General features: G+C 42.9%; 1 protein-coding gene across 7 annotated transcripts in view; it reads left to right on the forward strand.

Annotated features, from left to right (window-relative positions):
* c28h8orf34 (chromosome 28 C8orf34 homolog) overlaps window positions 1–21,027 on the forward strand; it is a 172,492-nt gene that overhangs the window by 146,293 nt on the left and 5,172 nt on the right. For 4 of the 7 annotated variants that reach the window (XM_064941628.1, XM_064941632.1, XM_064941629.1 and 1 more), the window contains exons 11-13: window positions 6,740–6,890; window positions 15,818–16,407; window positions 19,085–19,181. In XM_064941628.1, the coding sequence (XP_064797700.1) occupies window positions 6,740–6,890; window positions 15,818–16,407; window positions 19,085–19,181 (838 nt within the window). Of the gene's footprint in view, window positions 1–6,739; window positions 6,891–15,817; window positions 16,408–18,234; window positions 18,420–19,084; window positions 19,182–20,383; window positions 20,447–21,027 lie in introns of those variants that run through there. The other 3 variants (XR_010452030.1, XR_010452031.1, XM_064941630.1) reach the window with 2 other exon arrangements.

Below are 21,027 nucleotides of genomic sequence, written 5' to 3' on the forward strand. Positions count from 1 at the left end.
TAATGTCCAGTCCTACTCCCTCTATAGTCAACTACCAGAGCCCTTATAGTCACACTAATGTCCAGAGCCCTACTCCCTCTATAGTCAACTACTAATGTCCAGAGCCCTACTCCCTCTATAGTCAACTACTTATGTCCAGAGTACTCCTCTACTCCCTCTATAGTCTCCCCTACTCACCTATAATGTCCAGAGCCCTACTATAGTCACCTACTAATGTCCAGAGCCCTACTCCCTCTATAGTCAACTACTTATGTCCAGAGCCCTACTCCCTCTATAGTCAACTACTAATGTCCAGAGCCCTACCCTACTACTAATGTCCAGAGCCCTACTCCCTCTATAGTCAACTACTTATGTCCAGAGCCCTACTCCCTCTATAGTCAACTACTTATGTCCAGAGTCCTACTCCCTCTATAGTCAACTACTAATGTCCAGAGCCCTACTCCCTCTATAGTCAACTACTTATGTCCAGAGCCCTACTCCCTCTATAGTCCCTACTATAGTCAACTACTTATGTCCAGAGCCCTACTCCCTCTATAGTCAACTACTTATGTCCAGAGCCCTACTCCCTCTATAGTCAACTACTTATGTCCAGAGCCCTACTCCCTCTATAGTCAACTACTTATGTCCAGAGCCCTACTCCCTCTATAGTCACCTACTTATGTCCAGAGCCCTACTCCCTCTATAGTCAACTACTTATGACCAGAGTCCTACTCCCTCGTGCACTACTTTGACCATTTGTTAAATGTCTTGAAGCGAAGGATATTCCAAAAGGCAGGTTTTTCTGATTTTCTGACACTAGGTCCAAGTGCAACCATCTGCAGTGGAAAGCTGTGATCTATTTCACCAAAAGCAGATGCTCTCTGCATTCCAAATGGCTTCCTATTCCCTATATAGTGCACTACTTTTGACGAGAATCCTGTAGGAAGTGCACTATATAGGGAATAGGTTACCATTTGGGACGCAGAGGCTGTGTCCACATCACGATAGGCAGACAAAGTTCACACAGTACAGCCAAATAGATAAAATAAGAAATTCCATCCAGGCGATATCAAAGCCAGTGTAATAGCTTTCCAATTTGATCAATGCGCTGCAATTTTTGCAAGACCATTTGGTTCTTTTGGACCAAAAGTATATTCACTGGCCCATGTGGGAATCCAACCTGGCACACACATACACACGTACACTTAGGAGTAGAGTTAATCATGACGGTACTCACAACCATATATCATGAAGTGACTAAAGACTACAGGGGCCCTTCCACATGGAACTGTAGAGTCCTAAAGACTACAGGGGCCCTTCCACATGGTAGTGTAGAGTCCTAAAGACTACAGGGGCCCTTCCACATGGTAGTGTAGAGTCCTAAAGACTACAGGGGCCCTTCCACATGGTAGTGTACAGTCCTAAAGGCTACAGGGGACCTTCCACCTGGTACTGTAGAATCCTAAAGACTACAGGGGCCCTTCCACATGGTAGTGTACAGTCATAAAGGCTACAAGGGCCCTTCCACATTGTACTGTACAGTCCTAAAGGTTACAGGGGCCCTTCCACATGGTACTGTAGAGTCCTAAAGACTACAGGGGCCCTTCCACATGGTACTGTAGAGTCAAAGTCCCCTTCCAATGGTAGTGTTCCTAAAGACAGGGGCCCTTCCACATGGTACTGTAGACTCCTAAAGACTACAGGGGCCCTTCCACATGGTACTGTAGAGTCCTAAAGGCTACAGGGGCCCTTCCACATGGTACTGTAGAGTCCTAAAGGCTACAGGGGCCCTTCCACATGGTACTGTAGAGTCCTAAAGGCTACAGGGGCCCTTCCACATGGTACTGTAGAGTCCTAAAGACTACAGGGTCCCTTCCACATGGTACTGTAGAGTCCTAAAGACTACAGGGGCCCTTCCACATGGTACTGTACAGTCCTAAAGGCTACAGGGGCCCTTACACATGGTACTCTACAGTCCTAAAGGCTACAGGGGCCCTTCCACATGGTACTGTAGAGTCCTTAAGCCAAGCAAGACACACAGGATTCCAATATACACACAACCTTCTATTAATTCACCTCCCTAGATAACATCACAATGTAAACAGACAAAGTATGCCAAGAATCAAAGCATAACTTGGTGAATAAATGGATGTTGTTTTCATCAGGGGGACTAAATTGACACGACTCCCTATATATTATATATACTGACTGTACAAAACATTAAGAACACCTGCTCCTTCCATGACATAGACTGACCAGGTGAATCCAGGTGAATGCTATGATCCCTAATTGACGTCTCCTGTTAAATCCACTTCATTTAGTGTAGATGAAGGGGAGTGTAACGGCTGTTGGTGGAAGAAGGTGAGGACCAAAGCGCAGCGTGGTACGTGTTCATGTTATTTTATTGACACTGAACACTAAATACAAAAATAACAAAGGGAATAACCGAAACAGTTCTGTCTGGTGCAGACACAAAAACAGAAAACAACTACAAAAAACCCAGTGGGAAAAAGCTACCTAAGTATGGTTCTCAATCAGAGACAACGATAGACAGCTGCCTCTGATTGAGAACAACACGCCAAACAACAAAGAAATACAAAACATAGAAAATGAACATAGAATGTCCACCCTAGTCACACGTGACAGGGAGGAGACAGGTTAAAGAAGGATGTTTTGTACAGTTGAAGTCGGAAGTTTACATACACTTTGGTTGGAGTTATTAAAACTTGTTTTTCAATCACTCCACAAATTTCTTGTTAACAAACTATAGTTTCGGGCAAGTCGGTTAGGTTGTGCATGACACAAGTAATTTTTCCAACAATTGTTTACAGACAGATTATTTCACTTATATTTCACTGTATATCAATTCCAGTGGGTCACTAAATTGACTGTGCCTTTAAACAGCTTGTAAAATTCCAGAAAATGATGTCATGGCTTTAGAATCTTCTGATAGGCTAATTGACATCATTTGAGTCAATTGGAGGTGTGCCTGTGGGTGTATTTCAATGTCTACCTTCAAACACAGTGCCTCTGCTTGACATCATGGGAAAATGAAAAGAAATCAGCCAAGACCTAAATTGTTGACCCCAATTTCCAAACACCTGAAGGTTCCATGTTCATCTGTACAAACAATAGTACGCAAGTTTAAACACCATGGGACCACGCAGCTGTCATACCGCTCAGGAAGGAGACGCGTTCTGTCTCCTAGAGATGAACATACTGCGAAAAGTGCAAATTAATCCCAGAACAAGGACCTTGTGAAGATGCTGGAGAAAACAGGTACAAAAGTATCTATATCCATAGTAAAACGAGTCCTATATCGACATAACCTGAAAGACTGCTCAGCAAGGAAGAAGCCACTGCTCCATAACCGCCATAAAAAAGCCCGACTACGGTTTGCAACTGTACATGGGGACACTTTTTGGACTTTTTGGAGAAATGTCCTCTGATCTGATGAAACAAAAATAGAACTGTATGGCCATAATGACCATCGTTATGTTTGGAGGAGAAAGGGGGAGCCTTACAAGCCGAAGAACACAATGCCAACCGTGAAGCACGGGGGTGCTTTGCTGCAGCAGGAACTGGTGTACTTCACAAAATAGATGGCATCGTGAGGCAGGAAAATTGTGTGGATATATTGAAGCAACATCTCAAGACATCAGTCAGGAAGTTAAAGCGTGGTTGCAAATGGGTCTTCCAAATGGACAATGACCACAAACATACTTTCAAAGTTGTGGCAAAATGGCTTAAGTACAACAAAGTCAAGGTTTTGGAGTGGCCATCACAAAGCCCTGACCTCAATCCCATGAAACATTTGTGGGCAGAAATAAAAAGCGTTTGGGAGCAAGGAGGCCTACAAACCTGACTCAGTTACACCAGCTCCAAGAGGAATGGGCCAAAATTCACCCAATTTATTGTGGGAAGCTTGTGGAAGGCTACCTGAAACGTTTGATCAAAGTTGAGCAATTTAAAGGAAATGCTACCAAATACTAACTGACTGCATGTAAACTTCTGACCCACTGGGAATGTGACGAAAGAAATGAAAGCTGAAATAAATCATTCTCTCTACTATTATTCTGACATTTCACATTCTTAAAATAAAGTGGTGATCCTAACTGACCTAAGACACAGAATTTTTACTAGGATTAAATGTCAGGAATTGTGAAAAACTGAGTTTAAATATATTTGGCTAAGGTGTATGTAAACTTCCGACTTAAATTTTATTTGACCTTTGACCAGTGGTTCTGACCACTAGACACAAGCATTATGTAGCTGGGGAATACGGTGTCATTTAGGCTACATATGTGAATGTCCAGTTTCAAGTGTTACAGTCAGTCTAGAGGGTCTCAATAGGCAACATGCTGTATGGGAGATAAAGAACATGTTTAGGACAAGTCAGCCAGCCAACCAGCCAGCAAGTCAGTTAGCCAGCAAGTCAGCCAGCATGCCAGACAGTAGTTAAAGCAGTCGGTCTGTGGACTACAACACTGCATTGTTTAGCTGGCTCATTACGTCTCCAGACATATAGCCACCTGGAATACTTGAGCCTACATATTGTAGGTTCATTTGGAGTCTCATAAGGGCCACAAACACTGAATACACTGTTCTGTATGTCTATGTGTGTGTATAACTGATCCTAGGTCTGGTGTCTATGAAGAACTTCAACCCAGAGCAAGAATTTAGATGTGACTGCGATACTAAAATGCTTTGTTCTGTGGAATGGGCATCTCATCTGGGTAAAGTCATGTAGTCAAAAAATAAAAGATGATGGCAGGATCTCCCATAACAGACCACAACGAGTTCTGTTTAAATTGTGGTCTTTTATGGGAGATGCCTTCTACCCAGAGCCTGTTTGTGTGTGGAGATGTCACGAAAGATGTCACAGAGAGAATACCCAGAAAAACATGACTAGATTATGTCATGCTGAAGGGAGAGGGACGAGAGAGAGAGAGAGAACATGTCATGTAATGTTTCACCCTGCTGGCTGGCTGGTTAGAGGGTTATAATTACTGATGGGTTGTGGTCTTACCACCACAGAGCTCTTCATGTCGCTAATAGGCAGAAAGACCAAATTCAGGGCTTTTTCCCAAATAGCACCCTATTCCCTATAGAGTGGACTATGTATGACCAGGGCCCATAGGGCTCTGATCAAAAGAAGTGCACAAAGGGCTTTAGAGAATAGGGTACCATTCAGGGGAAAGCTCCAGACTCCCCCAAAATCACGTTTTGCCATTTATCCTTGGGCAGCGCCCGGCAACAGACCCTGTTGTTTTTCGTCATTCCTTTTCTATGCGGACATTTTTTAAGACCACTCACTCAATCCACATTCAGATCAGGGGGCCTACAATGAGTACCAGTGTTAGGCTAGGCATGTGTCCCAAATAGCACCCTATTCCCTATGTAGTGCAATACTCTTTACCGGAGCCCTATAGACCACTCATCAAAAGAAGTGCACTATATAGGGAATAGGGTCCCATTTGGGATACAACCCATGTGTAAGGTTAGCTATCCCTCTGGGTTGGTCTATAAACGTAGTGGAGAGAAGCTGTATGTCTCTCATCAGATCTGTGCCTTTAGACGTGTGCGTCCCAAATGGCATCCTTTTCCCTATATAGTGGACTACTTTTGACCTGAGCCTTATGTGCCCTGGTTGAAAATAGTGCAGTTTTCAAAAATATGGTGCCATTTGGGACCCATCCATACACTAGCCTGCCTGGACAGTCCATCATGTGAAACCAGCCTGTCAGTGGACGCTAAGAGTGTCCAGTGATGTCACAGTTGGCAGTGATGTCACTATAACTCATGTTAGGGTTCAGTACAACTACGTCCCAAATAGCACCATATTACCCATTTAATGTGTCTACTTTTAACTAGAGCCCTATGGCCGTCTTATCATTGGACACACAAAGGTCTACTGGATTAACAGCTCATCTGACCTGTCTGTGATCACTGGGATAAAAGGGGGGGATTATGTGTACTCCAATTACAGAATCTGGCAACCCCGGTCTTACTAAATGATGTCTGATGCCAGGAATAGGTATGGCATGGCAACCCGGCTACCCCAGCAGCCAGTTGCAACCGTAGTCTACTTTGCTTATTCATGATCCTTGAATATCTGTTCATAAACTTTTTAAACACTTTTCTAGTTTTGATATTGTAAAAAAGAAAAGAAAAATGGTATCCATATGCTTATGAAACTATTTCCAAACAGTTTGGTTTGTTAGATGTTTTGTTTGTTAACTGCCTATACTGTAGATGGATCAGCACTCTCAGACAGCCTGGCTAGCAGGAGCCTTATTCTGCATCCCAAATGGCACTATATTTCCTACATAGTGCACTGCTTTTGACCAAAGCCCTATGGGTAGTGCACTAAAAATGGAATAGAGTGTACTTGGGACACATCCTTGCAGTCCATTTCAGAATTTATTGATTGTTATTAATAAAAATGCCCTCAAACGACCACTACTGACAGTATAGCAGTCTACCAGTCGATGTTCTACCATCCGAGGCTAGCCTAAACCCCGCGTCGCCAACCCACCCACTTTCATCTACACTCTGTGGTTACCCAAAGTTTTTCTAATGCCCATAAAATATAATAATTGCCTCTTGTTACAACAGATATGGCTGGGGCCTGCCCCCATTTTGAGCTTTTGAGCAAAAGCTTGATTATTCAATGATGTTGTAATTGAGGGGGTCTTTCTTTCTTCTAATGTGACTTTCTCTATTTTTTCTCCCACTCTCTCTTTCTTCTCTGTGTCAGCGTCAGGCAGTCTGGGAGGCTGATGTGAAGGTGGTTAAAGGAGTAGGAGGAGGGAGCTCGTCCAGGGAGCTGCTGGGACAGACGGGGGGACTGCTGCTAAGTGACTCCCTCTTCTCTAAAGAACTAGAAAACATGGGCAAACACCTCGCTGGTAGGCATCTATCTGGGTGTGTGTGGAGGGGGGGGGGGGGGTTCTTTGTGTGACAGGAGTGTTTTTTTTACAGTGACAAACACTGGGTAACCCAGCTCAAACAATCACAGACAGACAGACAGACAGACAGACAGACAGACAGACAGACAGACAGACAGACAGACAGACAGACAGACAGACAGACAGACAGACAGACAGACAGTGATCCATTAAACGTTGCATGTATGACAGAAAGAGAACATGGAGAGAGAGAGGCACAGAATTAACCTAGCTCCTGCCAAAGAACATATTTGGGGCTTGTGCAGTTTGATTGGCTAATTAAAAACTGATCTGCCAATTAAAAGTGTCTGGGAAATGTTTTTTTTTTTTTTTACCCCTCGGCATCTTTTATTAATTTAATAAATACAGCTCTGGTAAGTCGTTAAAACCTTCTGTGAAATTGATAGCTTACACACACACACACACACACTGCTATGAACTGACATATTTTAATTTATAAAACCACACACACACTCAAGCACACACTTCGCATGCTGTGACCTGACACATTTTAAGTTCTTAGAACCATGACCAAAATATGGGAGCAGTCACTGTGCCTTTCCATCAGGCTTGATCTCTCTCCTCTCTTTGAACGATGGTTGACGTGACGTCTGTCTGGGTGACTCTCTGAGACGTTCGTCACGGTCGGCTGCGACGTAGAGTATTCATTTATTAACCAGATGAAAGTAGACCAAAGAGTGAAGTCGCCATCCACAGTCAACCTAAGACATGTGTCACCCAATTGTTTGTTCCTGCACATTCCCCCTTTAAGCTGTGGTTATCTCTTCGGTGTCCCAAACGGGTTTATAAGGGTCTATATTCCCTTATTACTGTAGTGCACTACAGGCCCTGGTCAAAGTAGTGCACTATATAGGGAATAAAGTGCAGTTTGGGATGCAGCCTCTGCTGCATGTACACCACATACGTGTCTACATTCTAGGGTTATGTCAAGCATTTTGACCACACTTAGTGTAACTATTAATGTCACGCAGAGGCACTCACAGCTGGTAAATATCTTCTGCGTCTTCTCAGACCTCAGCTCATCTGCTCATTGGTTGCCTGTTGTATGTATGGGTCTGTCTCCCTCACACAGCGTTTTCACTATCAAAACAGAACCCTGTCTGGCACTTTGGGGACACAGTGGGGAGGCCCTATGTTGGCAACATGCATACTTTGAGCTTTTAAAAATGCCACTGCTGTGTATCTCATATTGCAATAACGTATCGGCTCATTGTTAGCCTGTTGTATCTCTCTCCTCACAGTCCCGTCAGGAGAATAATACACTGGCTGACTTTGGGACACAAGAGGAGCAGCTAATAAAGGCTCTTAAAAATATCACTGTTCAGTGTCTCAATAATTCATCTCCACAGCGATTGTCTCCCACACCCTCCTACTGATTGCACTGAGGTAGAGGTTTCTCTTATCCACAGATCTAAGATCTGATTACTCAACTCCCAATACTCTCCGTAACCATTAAATGGATTTAAAAAAACATCTGACCCTGTATAAGCAGTTAGGGGCAACTTCTCTACCCACTCCACTGAACTAAATGCTGCATCTTAGCAATTTCCCTCAGGGGCTAATATTCCAAACTTGTGATGAAGTGAAAATGTAAGTGTAAGTTAGGATTTTCCCCTGAGTGTATAGAGATTTGTACACTGCCTGGCAGTATGGGGCACTAGAGAAGTCCTTAAAGTCGTTGTGTTGACAACATGGCACACTTTGCACTCATTCTTTATGAAACACCCTCAAGCCATCAGGTGGCATTGATTTCTAGTTGTTTTACTTAAGTTAGGCTGTATTGAATCAGAGGGCTCCCCATTGAAGAGAGACGTTGAACAACTTAATTCCCTGTCTTTCATGCCTCTATTAGCTGCTAATCTGTTCCATGTTTCAACCCACCGCCTCTCCTTTTATCTCCCCTCTCACCCCAAATTATGTGGTAATGGTGCATTCCCCTTCTACTAGTCCGTTTTTGAAATACAATTAGGTTTATCTACTTTCTTTTGTAATCCCTGTGGATATAAGTAATAGGTTACTTTTTTCCCCACCAAAAGATCCCATTTGATTATTAGTCATGTCTCAAGTAGAACTTCACAAGGGTTGCAAAATTCCAGTAACTTTTCCAAGATCCCCAGGTTTTTCATAAATATCGCTTGGAGAATTCCAGTTGGTGAATTACCTCATTGCTTAATTCTCCTGATTACGGGAATCCTCCAACGAGGAGTTCTGGAAAACTTTTTTCTGAACGTTGGGAAAGTCACCAGAATTCTGCAACCCTAATCTCTTTGATGATTGAAGTCTGTGCGTAAATACTAGCTTCGGTCCTATGATATGGAATGTGAATAGTCAGAGCAGATGGCTAATAAAACATGCTGTTTACCGACCTGGAACCAGTCTAGGCTTCGTCTGACTGCCAGTCTGCATGTCTTATCATGCCAACTCCTTGTCGCTCCTTGTTATGCCAAACAAAGGCAGCAATGGAGTAGTCTTGAGGACACACAGATCTGGGATCAGTTTTAGGGTAATGCCATTCAGTTCATGATAATTCTCCTATCCGTTGGACATCATTTATCTGTAATCATGTTGTTTAATGTTATTCAGGGAGTACATCTCATTCTGGCCGACAACATGCAGATTTTATCCAAACGAAAAGAGATGACTGATTCGTTAACGTGTGTGTGTGTGTGTGTGTGTGTGTGTGTGTGTGTGTGTGTGTGTGTGTGTGTGTGTGTGTGTGTGTGTGTGTGTGTGTGTGTGTGTGTGTGTGTGTGTGTGTGTGTGTGTGTGTGTGTGTGTGTGTGTGTGTGTGTGTGTGTGTGTGTGTGTGTGTGTGTGTGTGTGTGTGTGTGTGTGTGTGTGTGTGTGTGTGTGTGTGTGTGCCCGCCAGTGTGCCTGTCTTTAAAGTTTCCATTTTGGAGAGGTTGGAAGCCGGAGTCAATAAAGCATTTGCATGTGATCTAAGAGTTGTAAGGGTGTTGTAATGCTGTGGTCCTGTACTCTATCACTAAATGTCTTCTCTTTCTGATCAAAGAGTTTATAATAGATTATATCTGCCTCCTCCCTCCCACCCGCCTTGTGCTAAGTGCATTTGAGTCCTGATGCCTCCAACCTTGATTGTCTTTTAAACAATTGTCATCACTTATTTTAGTCTGGAGGCCAGGCATCAGCCCAGACTGTGAACACAGAACTTGAACTACAGTGAGTTAGTAAAGTTGAATACAGATAAATACATTCCTGATTTTTAGATTGTGTCCCAAATGGCACCCTTTTCCCTTTATAGTGCACTACTTTTGACAAGGACTCTGGTGAAAAGTAGTGCACGATACAGGGAACAGTGTGCCATTTGGGACGCCGTCTTAGATGTTTAATAAACGGGATGTGAGAGCCATGTTTTAATTGGAGAGGACAGGAGGAGGAGTGGAAGGGGAACTATCTTCGTCACACTTACAGTAACAGCATGACTGCATCAACACCCAAATCACTTACGGTCAGGAAGAACGATTTTCCAAACCGACTGAAAGAATGCTTTTGTTTATCATAACATCAGTAAGAAGCTCTTGATGATCATATCGGCTTTATGGAACCGATTATTTATCAGCATATCCTGTTTAGTTGAATCAAACACCAACGATCTCGGTCATGGTAGAATGGGTGCTGTGTGGGAGAGTATGACATTTCACGCCCTCATACCTATGACACTGCTGCATTTTCTTCACTGCTTATAAACACTGACCCAAATATGGCATTATAAAATCAGCTTCATGTACAGTTTCTCAACATTATTAGTAGTCGTGTATTCATTTATCACTTGTGTACAGTTGGATATTCAAGTCGCTTCCTATAGGTCTCCATTTGGGGTTTCAGTAGCTGTATCCTGTTTTCTCAAGTGACTAACCCAGATCTGACACTGCTGAAAAAGTATGGCAACGCATGAAGAACCCATGTGCCTTCAGAAAGTTTTCCCACCCTTGATTTTTTCCATATTTTGTTGTGTTACAGCCTGAATTTAAAATTTATTAAATTTCGTTTTTTTGTCACTGGCTTACACACTATAGAGTACCACAGTATGAGTCATACTACCCATAAAAACTAGCAGTCAGAGGGAAATGGTTTTTCCACAATTCATTTTTCCCATAGGGGATTTTAGAAACACTTAAAATAAGGGCTGTGTTTTGTGTAGGCTTACCCTGGTGTGACGTTTTGCTAACTCTGTAAATCTCTCGAAGCCAGGTAAAAAAATACAAAATAAATCTACTTAAATTAAACAAAATTTATGCAAATAATAGAATTGTCCCGTTCGTCATAATGAGGAGACCGAGGCGCAGCGTGATAAGAATACATTCTTCTTTATTTGCACGAAGACCACTAAACAAACGTGCCGCGAAAAGACACGCATGCTGACAGGAACCAACACATAGACAATAACCCACCAAACCTAAAAATGAAAATGGCAACCTAAATAGGATCCCCAATCAGAGACAACAATAAACAGCTGCCTCTGATTGGGAACCAATTCAGGCCACCATAGACCTACATTTACCTAGACATACCAAAATCCCATAGATATACAAAAAAACCTAGACAAGACAAAAACACACATACCACCCTCATCACACCCTGACCTAACCAAAATAACAAAGAAAACAAAGATAACTAAGGTCAGGGCGTGACAAGAATGCAGATTTTGCTGCAAAGAAACAGAATCATTAGATCATTTGTTTTGATACTGTCCATATGTAGCTTGTTTTTAGTCGCATGTTCAGGTATGGCTGAAGAATTGCAGCATTTACTTGGAGCTGACTCTGCAAATAGCACTTCTTAGTCAATCGATCAATAATATAATCCTTTTATCAAAATAGTTATCTTTCATTTACAAACCGTAGAAACTATGGGAATAGAAAGGTTCAGAACATTTGTGAAACATCACAGCACAGTTGAAAAATATATACCAAATAGAAATCAAAACCGAATGGTGTTCGTAGATAGATGGGAGGGGTTGAGTGGAGCTAAAGGGCGGGACTAAAAACAACACGATAACTCATGTAAAATATACAGTGTCTGTAAAATGTATATATGTTCAGAACTGGATGGTCTTTAGAGATACTGTAGATAAAAACAAACAAAATATAACTATTGTAAAATACACTGTTTTCCTTAAAATGTACACTAACATTCAAAAGTTTGGGGTCACTTGTTGTTGAAATGTCCTTGTTTTTGAAAGGAAAGCACATTTAGATTTTTTTATGGAATATCTACTGTACAGTCATGGCCAAAAGTTTTGAGAATGACACAAATATACATTTTCACAAAGTCTGCTGCCTCAGTTTGTATGATGGCAATTTGCATATACAACAGAATGTTATGAAGAGTGATCAAAGGAATTGTAATTAATTGCCAAGTCCCTCTTTGCCATGCAAATGAACTGAATCACAAAAAAACATTTCCACTGCATTTCAGCCCTGCCACAAAAGGACCAGCTGACATCATGTCAGTGATTCTCTCGTTAACACAGGTGTGAGTGTTGACGAGGACAAGGCTGGAGATCACTGTGTCATGCTGATTGAGTTCGAATAACAGACTGGAAGCTTCAAATGGAGGGTGGTGCTTGGAATCATTGTTATTCCTCTGTCAATCATGGTTACCTGCAAGGAAACACGTGCCGTCATCATTGCACAAAACAGGGCTTCACAGGCAAGGATATTGCTGCCAGTAAGATTGCACCTAAATCAAATATTTATAGGATCATCAAGAACTTTAAGGAGAGCGGTTCAATTGTTGTGAGGAAGGCTTCGGGGAAAGTCCAGCAAGTGCCAGGACTTCTCCTAAAGTTGATTCAGCTTGGGGATCGGGGCACCACCAGTACAGAGCTTGTTCAGGAATGGCAGCAGGCAGGTGTGAGTGCATCTGCACGCACAGTGAGGCGAAGACTTTTGGAGGATGGCCTGGTGTCAAGATGGGCAGCAAAGAAGCCACTTCTCTCCAGGAAAAACATCAGGGACAGACTGATCTTCTGCAAAAGGTACAGGGATTGGACTGCTGAGGACTGGGGTAAAGTCATTTTCTCTGATGAATCCCCTTTCTGAATGTTTGGGGCATCTGGAAAAAAGCTTGTCCAGAGAAGACAAGTTGAGCGCTACCATCAGTCCGGTGTCATGCCAACAGTAAAGCATCATGAGGCCATTCATGTGTGGGGTTGCTTCTTAACCAAGGGAGTGGGCTCACTCACAATTTTGCCTAAGAATACAGCCATGAATAAAGAATGGTACCAACACATCCTCTGAGAGCAACTTCTCCCAACCATCCAGGAACAGTTTGGTGACGAACCATGCCTTTTCCAGCATGAAGGAGCACCTTGCCATAAGGCAAAAAACTAAGTGGCTCGGGGAACAAAACATCGATATTTTGGGTCCATGGCCAGGAAACTCCCCAGACCTTAATCCCATTGAGAACTTGTGGTCAATTCTCATGGCAGAGCCTGTGTAAGGCTGACTGTTCAATGCCCCATCTATTAAGCATTGTCTTTGTATTTTCTATAATATCTTACATTAAAACGAACGGATTGACAAGTCAGTTGATTTGTATAAACCAGTTCATAGACCAGATGCCAAGTTATTGGGACGTCAAAGAGCCTGATCCCAACTGTCTTGAATTTTATGCGGCGTCGCTGTCAAACCATTTCAGTGAAACTGATACATTTTTCGATGTACACTAATCATTTTTTGCCATTTCGGTGGCTAATAGACTAATTCTTTGCCCCTTCCAATTATGTGGCAGAGCCGCAATGAATTGGCTTCATTTAAAAAGGAGGATACTTTACAGGGATTGCCAATCCACCGAAAATGTGTGGTTTTAAGCCATAAAACTTCCCATAATCTCAGTTGTTCATATATTCTCATTTCTACACCCAGGTATACTATTCCCTATATATGCCCTATGCGCCCTGGTCAAAAGTACAGGCTACATAGGGAATAGGGTGCCATTTGGGATACAACCATGTTCTCCTATATTATATAGCTCTATTGGATCAGAGGTCAGCAGGTCTACAAACACAGTCTATAACAGAATATGGGCTAAAACAACACATGACTCAATGTTAGTGTATGGTGCAAACACACACACACACACACACACACACACACACACACACACACACACACACACACACACACACACACACACACACACACACACACACACACACACACACACACACACACACACACACACACACACACACAACACACACACACAGTATCTGAGTTTAATTTAAAACAGCAAAGAACACAATGTCTGTATGATGTACACACACATTCAGTAGGTGAACATACTGCCATGGTGTAGTATCTCTGTCTGGTTTCAAGAGACTGTTACAATTACAACTAATTAACTACAGATCCAGCTATATGGTTATCCACGTCATGGAATGAAATACACAGGGTGCCGGATGGACTATACAATACAAACAATTTAGATGAGTTTTCAAACAAACTTACAGACACACACTTCTTAAACTTTCAAACCAGCTTAAATCATCTCTCCAACGCTGCTCAGTGCTCTTGTATAATATTAGTTGACCTACAGTATCATAGTAGTTTTGGAGTATTTTGCAATATGTGGATCGACTGTAGCTAGTAATTTGTGATGAGTGAACATGTGTTTCGCATTTTTGAAGCGTGGAAAAATGAAATATTGTTTGTTTTGGAGAAGTCTCTATTTGCTCATAAATGGTTGAAGTCAAGGTTTATGAAGTACATGTAATGCTTCCACTACGTGTCATTTATTAAATGTCACAAATACACGCTTCTCTGAGGAGTTAGGCTCCATCCCGAATGGCATAATATGTCCTACATAGTGCACTACTTTTGACCAGTGCCCATAGAGCTCTGGTAAAAGTAGTGCACTATAGGGAATGGGGTGCTGTTTGGTACAAACTCTTCGTGGTGAGTCATTCCTGAAAATATCCCCCTCGCATGATAAGTCCCAGCTTGGATCGCTGAAAACCCAACAGCGTCAGAGCCTTAAAAAGGACAAAAACAGAGAGATGAGGAGCAGAGAGCAGGCTACCCCCAGATGTTCTCACTGGCAGGCCTATCCCATCCTCTGACAAACAAAACTGTTTTTGTAACTACCAATAAAGCAAACAAATATATTTTCAGAATTTTGGAATAACACTTCTGTGTGTCCCAAATTGCACTCTGCTCCCTATGTAGTGCTTTGCTTTTGACCAGAGCCCTATGAGCCCTGGTCAACAGTAGTGCACTACATAGGAAATAGGGTGCATTACATAGGACATCGGAAATAGGGTACCCGTCCCAAATTGCACTCTGCTCCCTATGTAGTGCACTGCTTTTGACCAGAGCCCTATGGGTCCTGGTCAACAGTAGTGCACTACATAGGAAATATGGTGCCATTTGGGACACACTCTTCATGTTATGTGACATTCGTTTTTTAATGTCAATCTGGAATTTTTACTGAAGCAGGATTCACCACAATTTACAGAGTCAGTAAATATTGTTTTCAATGACCAGGGAAAGGGGTTTTAAGACAAACATCATGAAAAGGAAAGGCAGCATTCCCACTCTCTTGATATGAAGCCTGTGATATCTTCTGGGATGTTTTGTAATGTAAATGAGTTCATCCTGTGTCTTTAGTCCAGAAACACACATCAATGAAAATCAGAGCGTTGAGGTGCTTTTTTTGAAAGATTTGAAAGATAAGCGTGCATATCTGAACATGACCCACCTTTGCCCTTTCTCTGTTTTATATAATAAGGCCCAGATCTTTTGTTGACTATGACCATTGGCCTTACTTTTATACAGTATGTTATTTGTCATGAATACATTTAATTATCAAACATGTCTGTCTTTGTCTCTGTGCCCCTCCAGAGGTGGAGAAGGACCTGGCCAAACTGGCGGAGCAGGGGAAACTAGCCCAGCGGAGCCCCAACAGCCCCCACAGTAGTCTGCTCCTCACCCCTCTGTTCCACACCTCCCTCCCGGGGGGAACCCTCCCCAACACTCTACCCTTGCCAGGCCAGACCTCCAGACCCCCCTCCAGACCCCAGTCCCCCGTCCTCAGTGCCCGCTCAGCCAAGCCCAGCTCCATAGGCTACCCCCTGGTCAGCCCCAAACTTAGCCCTCTGCTCACCCGGAAACCAACCTCCCTCACCATGACGACTGGTCACAGAACTCATTCTCCCAGCAACCCCGGCAGCAGAACTACAACTCCTAGAACCCCCAGCAGCAGGCCCATGACCCCCAACAGCCTGCTGACCTCCAGGTCGGCCATGACGGCCGTGACCCCAGGGGTTGGAGGTCACGGGGGTCATAAGGAGGTGACGTTCAGGAGGTCGAGGAGCAGACCGGTGACCCCCACCAGTCAGCCGACCCGACCCAGGCCCCTGCTCACCCCTCCTGGGCTGAGTACGACAGATAGTCTGGGCAAGGCCTCCAGCCTCAGGGCCTATCTGTCAGAGGTACCCACTCACACCAGGGGGAAGTTTCCTTAAAGCACAGATCTAGGATCAGCCTTTCAAAATCATAACCTAAACTATAAGAGGGATAAGTCAAAACTGACCTTCGTTTGTCATGCTACAGTAGGTCATTATAGGATGAACCAGTGTATAAAAGAACAGAAAAACCCAGGTCTAAATTACCATAAACCTTGGGTCATGGAAGTGAAATGTACCCTTCATTTATTGTAATTCCTTGGGTAATGTAATGGGTTGTAATAGGTTGGCATTAGAACATGAGAGCACGTGAGGGCACATAGAATGCACACACACACACAGAGACATCATGGGGGGTTTGGCATAGTGATGGGAGGTCCATACAGTAGGATGTCTACTCACTGTGGAAAAAATGTGTCTGGCTTTAAAGGGGAATATTTCAATGGGATTTTTTTTGTCTCAAGTTCCTTTTCATGGTCTACTTCAGAGCCACATTGTTAAATATGAGACCCTCTTTCTGAGGACTTTATTAATCGCGGGCAGGAATTTTGTGATTCCTCTGTATTTTTTGGACAGTTGCTTGAGGTTGACGCCTACTGAGATGATCAAAAACACCAGCGAGCGGAGCGGAGTGAACTGATTCTGATTCACAAATGATTGGAGCCACCTGGACTTGCGGGATGACTAGTGTCCACTGAAAGAGAGAGAGAGAGAGATAGAGAAGAACAGAGAGAGCTATCAAATCAAAGTTTACTACAGTAATATGTCAAAGTACACAAATAATTAAAATGTAGAAAGAGTACAAAAGAAACAAGAAATCAAGAACGAGGAATCCAATTAACAGCCCAAATAGTAATCAAAATACAATCTATACGTATGTGCAGTATAGCTGGAGAATTTACACCAGATATACTAAGAATTATATGTACAACAGTAGATATATTGGAATGAGCTATTTCAAGAATCCAGTATGTAAATAAATATGTGGTGTGTATAAACAGTGTAAGAATACACCGTGCAGTAGTAGAAATATTAGAATAAGCTATGTCGGGGATACAGTATTTAAATACACAGAGTGAAATGGGAAGTGTCCAGTGGTTCAATGTCTCTATAACATGTGACAGCAGTGTTGGCTGTGAGTGTGTGTGTTTCTGTGAGTATGAGGTGTGTGTATATTTTGTGTGAGTGAGTGTGCATCGCCTGGTAGACAGCTAGTGATGGAGAGATAGAAGTGGAGAGATAGAAGAGGAGAGATAGAGAGAGCGAGAGACAAACAAGCAAACAGAGGCAGAAAGAGAGCAAGAATCCTGGGCCTGTTTATAAAACTGGATGTACAGAAAACAAGGGAGAGCAAGAGAGAGGACAGGAAAGAATGGATGTACAAACCTGATTCTTCCTCTTCCTGTTGTAACTCTTCTTGAAACACTGCCTTTACGTCCCAAATGGCAACCTACTCCCTTTAATAGTGCACTACTTTTGACCAGGACTCTACGAGAGACGCTTGGAGGCGTCCTCTCTTTCTCCACCATCGAGACTAACTGACAAGCTGGCTTACTGACTGGCTAAATGACTGACTGACTCACTGACTGGCTGGCTGGCTGACCAGCTTACTGACTGGCTGGGAAACATCCATCACCTTTTAACACTGAAAAACTAGAACACATAAAACCCTTTAGACGGGAACAAACTAGAACACATAAAAGCCATTAGAAGGGAACACAGGCAATTTATTTATTAAAGTTTGGCCCCAAGGACTATACTCCAAGGTGTACTTGGTTTTAAAAGCTGTAGAACTAAATGGGGAACTCTTTGGTTTCTAGTTCACTAACAATTTCTCTGTAATTTTCCTTTTAGAGAGAGCGAGAGAGAGAAAGCAGATGGAATGAGAGGAGATGGAACGAGAGAGCAAGAGCGACAGATGGAGATGGAACAAGAGAGAAAGAGAGCGAGGAGATGGAAGGAGAGAGCGAGAGAGCGATAGATAGACTTTCTCGGTTTTCAACCGTCAAGACGTTTAGAAATACAAAAAAAAAATAAAATAAATGAGTGGTTTAAAAATGACAGAATCTAAAGGCCCAGACACACCAATAGTTTGACAGCCGAGACTTAGAGTACTTAGGTTCCTCTGAACAGAGTGCCGGCAGTCATTTGCAAACCAAGTGCGCACCGGTTCTCCATGTAGAATCGACGTAAATGTCGCCAGTTAGACCTCTACAATGGGTGGTCCATAAAACACAGCGTGCTGAACGATCGGCAGACGAACTCTAGAGCCACATTCTGTGCGATGTGTGCAAGCCTTAATGTTGCTTACAGACTTCGAACAGCTGTATCAGATATATATTTTCCAGAAGAACATGTTTTTTTTTATGGTTCACTCTAAACCTTGGCTCAGTTCATGTTGTTTGCCTACGTTTGTAAATGTATAGCTATGTATGCAGCTTTTCATCTTGACGATTCAATTATTTATCTCAATTCCAAACAAGTTGTATGTGTAGTATACATTGTTGTTAGGCTATTACGGCCAGAGCTCATCACTATATGGATCTCATCACACGTTGTTAAACTTAAAAACAACCTCTCAAAATGATTTGTAGGTAGTTTTGTTAATACTCAATTAGACACCTGTTGTTTACCGACAACATGAGTCAACGCTGTAATGTCTCCTCCCATCTCCTCTCCTCCCATCCCATCTCCTCTCCTATAGGATGAGTTCTACCAGCAGCTGCAGGCCATCAGACAGCCATGGCACATTCCCAGTGACACAGAGAGTGACCTTCTGGAACCACCTGAGCAGGACAAGTGTGAGTAAGCCTGCCTTACCTTACACTTTTCATCCCTTCTCTCTATTTCTCTGCTCTTTATCTTTTACTGGCCCCATCTCTCTCTTTCTACCTCTGTCTTAATCTTTATCCTCATTGCTGTTTATTTCTCTCCCATACTGACCCACAAGGGAAGTCATTTTTCCTCAGTGTTTCACAGTGTCAAACCTTTTCATGAAGTCAGTGGTATTCTACTGCCCCACAAGAGGACTGATCGCTCTTTTAATGCCATCAGCCGCACACTGTAATTTCCTTAGTTCAATTGATTTCTGTCATGACTTCAATCTTCTGTGATTAATGTACAAAGTAGGGCTTTCCGTCGGCCTAATAAAGGGGATTTATACCTTAATGTACGCTGTCAAATTCAGTACAAGAAAATGAGAGTTTAGTCATGAAATGCCCCTTGCTACACAGGAGGCAGACATCTTGTGAAGTTTTAAAAGCTGAATATGTGATTTCTGGGTGGATTGTTAATATCGTCTAAGATTACATCTCCAGCCGTCACTTAAGAGATTTATTCACGTTAAGAGCTCGCCGATGGACGTGAAGGACTCTCCGTTGCATCTCATCAATTCATAAATCGTTATATAAGTCTGGCTTGGGTACGACGTAGCTCTCTCTCTCTCTCTCTCTGTCCTTTGAACATGACATCACTAGGTGTGTGTCCCAAATGGCACCCTATTCCCTACAGGGCCCATAGGGCTCTGGGCAAAGTTGTGCACTATATAGGGAATAGGGTGCCATTTGGGACACAGGCTCCATCTTTGAACATGACATAGTTAGATCAGAAGTCCCCGCTTGATGTTCAGATAAGTAAATCTGTTGAATGTTGTAATATGTCATAATTATTCATGTGTAATAAATAATAATATAATATGGTCTCAATAGTCCTATCAAACCATCAAATGTGTGTGCTCTTAACTTTTATGGTGAGAGTTGCGTATCGCCACATCCTCAGAGATGGCTTCAGATCCTGGTATTGTAGAAATGAGCCAATGAACACACACACACAGTACACGTGCCTGACGTTGGCCTTGTAGTTAAGACCACTGCCCTCAGCACATATACGAGTCCCCTGACTGTGTGGGCACGAATCCCGGCACCTACCGGCCCAACTCAGTATCTCCCTTCTCTCTGTCTCCCCTTCATTGCATACCGGTCTCTGTCATTGAAAAAACATACAGAAGGAGAGTGCATATCCACACATAGCCAACTTCTTCAGTGTGGGTGGATTATACAACTACAGTGTAAGTACAGTTCATCGTACATAATTCTGTTCATGTTGAAGTCAATTAATTGAATTTATCTATCAAGCCAGATGGAACTAAATCTGTCATTTGGCCCTAATTCCTCTCTTTCCCAGAACAGTGACAGAAATGTTCTGCAAATAATGTATCACATAACGTGTCCCAAATGCCACCTTTTTCTCTATGAGGTGCACTACTTTTGACCAGGATCCATAGGGCTCTGGTCAAAAGTAGTGCACTATATCGGGAATAGGGTGCGATTTGGTATCCACGCACAGTTTTCTCAGTAAACAACAGGGCCTGGAATCATCTGCTTGTACTGAGACTGAAATGCAAGTGGGAATTGGAGTCAGAGGGCCAAAGGTTTTTATGGAACTCATGAAACAGGGACTGCATCCCAAATGGCACCCTATTCCCCATGTGGTGCACCACTTTTGACCAGGGCCCTTAGAGCTCTGGTCAAATGTAACGCACTATATTGAGAATAGGGTGCCATTTGGGATGCATCCAGGAATTCCAAGTCAAACCAAACATTGCGTTACGCAAAATGGCGGCAATCACATGGAACTGTAAGACTACAT

Source organism: Oncorhynchus masou, chromosome 28 (assembly GCF_036934945.1).
Source record: "Oncorhynchus masou masou isolate Uvic2021 chromosome 28, UVic_Omas_1.1, whole genome shotgun sequence".
NCBI classification, from domain to species: Eukaryota; Metazoa; Chordata; class Actinopteri; order Salmoniformes; family Salmonidae; genus Oncorhynchus; species Oncorhynchus masou.